The sequence below is a fragment of the Lipotes vexillifer genome, unplaced genomic scaffold (assembly GCF_000442215.2).
Source record: "Lipotes vexillifer unplaced genomic scaffold, Lipotes_vexillifer_v1.1 scaffold1306, whole genome shotgun sequence".
Classification (NCBI taxonomy): Eukaryota; Metazoa; Chordata; class Mammalia; order Artiodactyla; family Lipotidae; genus Lipotes; species Lipotes vexillifer.
In genome coordinates, this window is record NW_006786512.1 from 1,337,386 (window position 1) to 1,345,413 (window position 8,028).

An 8,028-nucleotide genomic window follows, 5' to 3' on the forward strand; every position below is an offset into this window, starting at 1 on the left:
TGTGGCAGTAAGGCCGTGTGCGCCTGCAGAGCTGCCAGCCCACCCGGCAATAGCAGGAGGCAACTTGCTTTGAGGCCAGAGAGGCTGGATATCCATTAGGGACCCCTAACGATGCCAGAACGTGTCCATGGACTGAGTGAAGTCTGCAATCTTCCAAATTTTACCCAGAACAGACACCACCTTATGTGTACTCTTATCCCTCATTTTCTCAGGAAATCCTAACATTTCCCCCCAGAACTTCAGTCTTGAAAGCTTTCTTTTCTTTTTTTCTTAATAAATCTATTTATTTATTTATTTGGCTGTGTTGGGTCTTCGTTGCTGTGTGCAGGCTTTCTCTAGTTGCGGCCAGCGGGGGCTACTCTTCCTTGAGGTGCACGGGCTTCTTATTGCAGTGGCTTCTAATCCAGTGGATGCTCTAGGCACACGGGCTTCAGTAGCTGTGGCACATGGGCTCAGTCGTTGTGGCGCACGGGCTTAGTTGCTCCGCGGCATGTGGGATCTTCCCAGACCAGGGCTCGAACCCGTGTCCCCCGCATTGGCAGGCGGATTCTTAACCACTGCACCACCAGGGAAGTCCCTTAAACACTTTCAAAGCTAAACCTCTGTTCTTGTTGTTGCTTTTTTTGTAGTTTAGCAACCAGTTCTGTTTTCTTGTTTCTTTGTTTTGTTTTGCTTTTTAGTTACTCAAACCAAATAACACTTGCTGGTGTCTGTGTGCACCTTGTTATTATTCAGAGGTCTGTTTCAAGAGAGATCTTACAATGAAATCGAGTTTACGCCCCAAACCTCCTCAACCCCAGTGTGGGTAGACGGAAGGGTGGACACAGGTTAGAAAGAAGAGAAATAGAATAAAGAAGGAAATGTAGGGACTTCGCTGGTGGGTCCAGTGGGTAAGGCTCCGCGCTCCCCATGCAGGGGGCCCGGGTTCGATCCCTGGTCGGGGAACTAGATCCCTCATGCGTGCCACCAACTATGAGTCTGCAGGCCGCAACTAAGACCCGGCATGGCGAAAATAAATAGATAAATAAAATAAATATTTTTTTTTTAAAAAAGGGAAGGAAATGTAGAAAAAGCAACTTCTTATCCAAATCCACATCTTGACAAAGGCTCTACCAACTTGCCAACAACTTTCCCCTTTGCCTCAGTTGGAGCTACTGATACCAGGCTTTTTCAGGGAAATCCTCCCTGAGGTCCAAAGAGAACACATCCACTTCTGTCCTATGGACCCTGGATCCACGTAAGGAACATCCTTACAGCCCCTCAGCACCCTTTAGATGATGGCTTAGCCTTAACCTACCACCTGCTCCCTCTCACAAGATGGGCAGGAAACCTCATGCATAAACATACATCTTAAATGATGGTAAATAATTTAATCTCAGCCTCCAGCTGTGGGAAGATTCATCCTGAAAAGCAACGCTGGCTTAGATGGGCTACAGTAGGAAAAATTCTTTTCTCTGGTCCAGAGAAGTTTCAGGGTTCAAAGAGAGAGATTTGATAAATCTTGTCCCATTTAGCAGATGCCAAAAAGATGCTCCCAACTCCCCTTCCCCTCTCCTGCCTTTGAAATAGGACTCATTCCTTAAGGAGCAGTCAGGAGGAAAAGGGGTGGCGAGTTGTGATAGCTCCTCAACAGCCTTGGTGATTTAAATATTCCCAGACCCAGCCTAGGACAGTCTAAGTGCCCCTCTGTGCTGGTTGCTATCGTTAGAGCAAGCGATGTCCAAACTTACTGATTATGGTTCAGCAAATCCAATGGATGCCTACTGATCACAATCCTGGGCCTGTGAAGAAACAAAGAATCCTGCCCTTAAGGAATTTACATCCCAGAAAAGAGAGAAAACATGTATATACAACTTCTCTTAATTCAGAGTCTTGTCATTTGGGAGCGGAGTGTCTGTCCTGAGCTCCAAAGGAGGGGTGTAGCCAGCATCTGCGGGGACCGCAGACTCCCTCCTGGAAGAGTCTGTGTGTGCACAGAAAGACAGTCAGTCCCTGGGGGGGTGGGTCTCAAAAGTCAGGCATGCGGGCCCTCCACCTCTGCCAAAGCCAGGGCCCTATTACAGTGGCCGCCCCAGGGGTGGGCAGGGGTGGGGGGCTTGGCCCACAGGTGACACTCTTAAACTCAGCTGGGTCCTGGGTACTTCTGACAAATAAGCTTACATGAGAGAGCAAGAGTAAGGGGAAAGGGTCATGGAAACGGACCTTTCCATGGGAGGTCTGGGAGCATCCTGCATATACTCTCGGGACAACGAGGATAAAGAATCCTTCAAGCTGGGCCATTCGGGATGGGACGCTGCAAGGGGACCTCCAGACTGGAAGATCCCGCCTGGTCCTTGTGGCTGCTTCACACACGCACACACACACCCATCCAGAGGGTGAGAAAGTGCCCTCCATTCTCTGCTGTCTCACTGAGGAAGGCAGGGCATTGTTGTACACCTTCTCAACGAGTGAGTCTCTCAGCCTACAGATGGTCGATTATACAACTGCAAAGTGGACAGTCTGTCCACCTGCCCTTTGCTACTTGGTTGTTCCTTTCAGCCTGTCTTGGCGTCCTCACCCGAGCCTGGAAGCCCTCTGTGGAGGAGCCTTGAAGAAGAACTAGAGCCTAACATCCAATAAGTGCTCATTATTGGATGATGTGTCAACAGCTTTCATTTCACTTTTTGTTTTGTTTTGTTTTGTTTGTATTTTTGCGATACGCGGGCCTCTCTCTGTTGCGGTGCGCAGGATCCGGACGCGCAGGCTCAGCGGCCATGGCTCACGGGCCCAGCCGCTCAGCGGCATGTGGGATCCTCCCGGACCGGGGCACGAACCCGTGTCCCCTGCATCGACAGGCGGACTCTCAACCACTGCGCCACCAGGGAAGCCCTCATTTCACTTTTTTAAAAATGCATCTAATTTTTCCTACATCGGTACTTTTTTACTCTCTATGTGATATGCTCAGTTCACAGAAAAGCTGGATTATATCTGATGAGTAAAAACAAGAATCATAATTTAAATTGTCCTCCTTTCCTTTAAGAGTCCTTTGTCCTCCACTGAGGGAGGGGAGCTTTGGACACAAACCCACAGAAAAACCCTTTCAATGCAGTAAACCCTTTAGTGAGATTTCAGCCCTAATGAGAGCCTCTGGTGATATATTCATGTTCTTTGTTGTTTTTCCCACAATTACTCGGGGTGACAACTGCATTCTGTACAGTAGAATATTAACTTATCACTACTATACTCTACCAGTATTTGAAGAACGGTTTTATTTATTTTTTCCTCTGAGATTAAACATCTTTAAAATATCTTCCTGTTCCATTAAATAATTATAAACTACCTATAATACTTTGAACAACCAGGTTTATTCTCGATAGATGTTGGATATTAACATCCTCAAGGTATTTTGTGAACTACGTAAATAAAGAATGCCTTTATATGTGCACAATAATTTTAATCCTTTCTTGGCATTATCGGATCATTAATAAAGTCATGTGGGTTTCTTGTGTTTTTGTTTTTACAGTCAGCCATTGAGAAGTTAACCCACGATTACCTAAACTTGTTTCACTTCCCACCACTCATTAAGGTAAGGAAGGTTTTTCTTACTGAGAATATGCTACTTTTATTGACATATGTACCAGCCACATCCACACCTAAATTTGCCAATGTCGGAAACCGTTGTTTGAAGTGAAATTTAATCATATCTGTCCAACAAAAGGCCCTTTGAGTGAAGCTGAGGATGTGCATAAATGGAACAACCTTGTTCCCTGCAAGTTGAAATATTAACAATACGGTCATGATAAGAACAACACATGTCACCTTAGTGGCTAGGGGATATAAGTGCTAACATTGTAGGTGAGGACCTCTGGCCTCCCACCTGCCTCGGGAGACCTTTGTCCGACATGGAAGCCGCTGAAGGAATTCATACACTAAGCTCTGGATTACCACTTGCATTGAGGGGTAGGAGTTTCACTGTATGAATAACATATTAGTATATTTAACATATTATTTTGAATATAGTCTAAAGGTATATGGCATAGTTTGTTGTAAAATTAGTAGATACTTGCAAACAGTATACAGAACTCTTCTCATTCAGTAACAACTCTGGTTTTCCATCCCTAAGCCCACGAAGATTCATTTGTTCCTCTGCTTGGCCCTCTATCCACAGATGCTCTAGGAACTGCATAATTCTTCTTTGGGATTAGGGTGTAAATATCTTGAGTGTTGTGAAACTCTCAAGGTGAAGTCTCTGTGCATCTCCAGGGACGAAGTGCATTTCTAGGGTAAAATTGCACAATGCAAGATGCATTGTGAAAAATGTAAGATGGTGACATTCAGTTTGTAGCGCATGAGACAAATCATTTAGCAAAGTTCTCAAAGGCTTAATATGTCATTTCTCTTGCTTTTAGTAATTGGAATTTGTAGTGTAATCCAAAATAACCAAAAATTAAGCAATAGGTTAGAATGGAAAAACTAGTGCTGGGAAATCATCTCCTTTACATGAGAACTAAAAGTAAAAACACTATGTAGTATAAACAGTGCTTAGTTTTCTGTTTCAGGACTCAGTGGGTGAACGTGAAGAAAATGAGGAAAAAATAGTGAACCTTGAACTTGTTTTTGGTTTTCACTTGAAACCAGGGACTGGCCTACAGGTAAATCATATTTTAAATCCTTTGGATAAATTTCGGTCTAATTTACTCTTTTTCTCTCCTGGAACTCTGTGGTTTTATATACCCCCTACCAGCTGGTAACATGATTCTGAGTAAATTTATAGACTTTATAAAATAGAATTTAATTGAAAGGCTGCCAGCTGTAAGCCAATCTAGGAATCTTTCTCATTCAGCTGAAGAGCACTGTGTGAGGCCACCCAAACCCTCAAGGAAACACACTGCAAACCATGGTGGGCAGTGGGGAGTGTTAAGGTCGGGGGCACGGACACTAGAGTAATTGTTTATGCTTCTTGGCGTCACAGCTTCCTGATTCCAGTTTCTTTGTTTTTTAAGGGGAATCACTTTTATAATATCGAAGAGTAGAACAACAGCAAGAATGGAACTGTAGGCAAAATGGAAACCTAGGTTATCAGCGCTAAATGGGGTGGCAGGACATTTGACCAAATCTCATTCAGTCAGGCTGCTACTTTATGTTATGTTTAGAGTCTGGGCAAATTACGTGGGCTAAGTGTCATATGAATTGGAATCATAATAGGTTTGTGTTAATTTGGATTACTATGAATAGCCAGTAATAGTGATCACGTCTATTAATTGACCACTCGTGTTCCAGGCATACAGGACTCAGATGTAGGTGCTATTTTCCTCCATTTTACAAATAAGGAGACTACGGCTCTGAAAGGCCAATTAACTTGTCCAAGGGTTACATGGCTAGCAAGTAGCAGAAGACGGATCTGACGCAGGCCTCTCTGACCCCAGAACCAAACTCTTAACTACTGTACTATTGGTACCTTTCCTTTGATGCTGCAAAGAGACCTTGTAAAAACAACTCCTCACAACATGAGCCCGTTGCTCTGGGAGAGCTGGTGGGGCTCAGCTGGCCCACCGGCCCTCACTAATTAAACCACGCTTACCCCAGGTCATTCCTGGAACCAGCACTTGGGAATGATTGGAAATTGTTGCAAGGGGTTAGTTTTACCAGGAGCTTCAAAAGATGCTCTTTCTTGGGCTTCCCTGGTGCCGCAGTGGTTAAGAATCCGCCTGCCAATGCAGGGGACATGGGTTCGAGCCCCAGTCCGGGAAGATCCCACATGCTGCGGAGCAGCTAAGCCCGTGCGCCACAACTACTGAGCCTGTGCTGTAGAGCCCGCGTGCCACAACTACTGAAGCCCGTGTGCCTAGAGCCCGTGCTCCACAACAAGAGAAGCCATCGCAATGAGAAGCCTGTGCACTGCAACAAAAGACCCAACGCAGCCAAGATAAATAAATAAATAAATAAATTTATTAAAAAAAAAAAAGATGCTCTTTCTGGACACTGGACAGAGTGTTTTACCTGCACCACTGCAGGTATGTTGATGCTCTTGCTGAATGGAAATCTTAACCTCCCTTGTTTGGGCCACAGGACTTGGTTGAGTGAAAGCTGCTCTGACTCTAGGTGTCTGGTATAGGAACACTTTTCTTTTCCCTCTGTGAACGGGTCACTGTCTATTCATGCCTGTTGTTACCAGGTCCATCTGATGGTAAATAAATAGCGCAATTTAATTTGCCTTCTTTGGGATGCTCAACTCTATGGCACTTTATTTATGAATACTCTGTGTTTAAACTTTTTTTTTTTTTTTTTTTTTTTTTGCGGTACGCGGGCCTCTCACTGTTGTGGCCTCTCCCGCTGCGGAGCACAGGCTCCGGACACGCAGGCTCAGCGGCCATGGCTCACGGGCCCAGCCGCTCCGCGGCATGTGGGATCTTCCCGGACCGGGGCACGAACCCGTGTCCCCTGCATCGGCAGGCGGACTCTCAACCACTGAGCCACCAGGGAAGCCCCAGTGTGTTTAAACATTTTTATGGCTTGGTTGGGGTAAAAGAAGAGGGAAGAATTTTCCTGAAAAAGACTTGTCAAGAGTAATCTCAACCAAGAAAATTATTTTCAATTAACAAAGAAATGACTTGTTAATGTGGAAAACTGAAATATATATATAGTTAGTAAAAATCAGAAGTTATAAATGATATTGGAGACCAAATATAGTGGTCTGGTTTTGACCATGATGGTATAGACTTCTTGAGTCATTGGTTATCCACAAGGCCTAAAGTCACTGCAACTTTCAATTATCTGCTGATCCTTGGTCACCCATGCAGAGTAATAATTTCACCCATTCACTCAGCAGAAATTTACTGAGGACATACTGTGTGTCTGGCTCAATACTAGATGCTCAGAATGCAAAGTAAAAAAGTATAGTACTGCCTTGCAAGGAACCCATAGTTTATGGGAAGAAATAGACAAGATCAGTGAATGGTTTTAATACAGAATGATGCATTTTTTACAACATCATGCACATCATTCAATGAAAGCACAGTGGATGAGCACTGAAGTGATGTAGAAAGGGGTCAGAAGAGGATCTTGACGTCTTCTTGGTAGACATGATACTTGAACTAAAATTTGAAGACCATCAGGAATTATTAGGTAGGGAGAAGACATTGAAAGCAAAAGGAACAGCATGTGCAAAAGCTCAGAAGCCAGGAAGACACAGGCAGCTCTTCTTTGGACTGATTTCTATAGGACCTCACAACTCAACTCAAGCATCGCTCCCTCTGGGGCTACTTTAACATGGAGCAGGTGGAATAGTGTGGGGAGAGTTAAGGCCAGAATGGTGGCTGGAGACCAGAAAAAGAACTGTTTTACGTGCTGAGCTAAGGAGTTTGAAGAGTTTTAAGCAGGGAGTAGAGAGGATTCTATTTGCGTTTTAAAAAGATCTCTCAAAAGCACAGAGAAGGATGAATTGGAAAGGGCTCAGGATAGAGTGATAAATTCCGGTGTGGGGCAGTGCAGACAACCAGGTGAAAAGGGACAAGGAGCTGAGGCTATGCAGTGCCATGGAAGTGCCCTGTGTCCAGGGACACTGAGACAGAACTGATCAGACCGAACTGATCAGACTGTGTCACTAGCTGGAGTTGGGGTGATAGGGAGGAGCCAGGACGGCACCCAGTTTCTAAGGTGAGCAGCTGGATAGATGACATTATAATGCAATAGATCAAAAGTGAAATATAGGGCTTCCCTTGTGGCACAGTGGTTGAGAATCCGCCTGCCGATGCAGGGGACATGGGTTCGTGCCCCGGTCCGGGAGGATCCCACATGCCGCGGAGTGGCTGGGCCCGTGAGCCATGGCCGCTGAGCCTGCGCGTCCGGAGCCTGTGCTCCGCAACGGGAGAGGCCACAGCAGTGAGAGGCCCGCGTACCGCAAAAAAAAAAAGAAAAAAAGAGAAAGAAAAGGTAAAAAGGAGTTTTTAAGTGAGGATTGTGGGTCTTGTAGAGGTTACGTGTATAGACAAGAGTTTCCGGCGCTGCTGAAATCAAAGCTGTAGGAAGAGACACAGCGGCAGGGGGGGA

The 8,028-nt window shown here is 45.2% G+C and overlaps 1 protein-coding gene across 1 annotated transcript in view; it reads left to right on the forward strand.

Annotated features, from left to right (window-relative positions):
* Positions 1-8,028, forward strand: part of MAP3K20 (mitogen-activated protein kinase kinase kinase 20) — a 183,197-nt gene that overhangs the window by 145,661 nt on the left and 29,508 nt on the right. The window contains exons 14-15 of the mRNA XM_007458847.1: positions 3,503-3,565; positions 4,539-4,631. Of these exons, the coding sequence (XP_007458909.1) occupies positions 3,503-3,565; positions 4,539-4,631 (156 nt within the window). The remainder of the gene's footprint in view (positions 1-3,502; positions 3,566-4,538; positions 4,632-8,028) is intronic.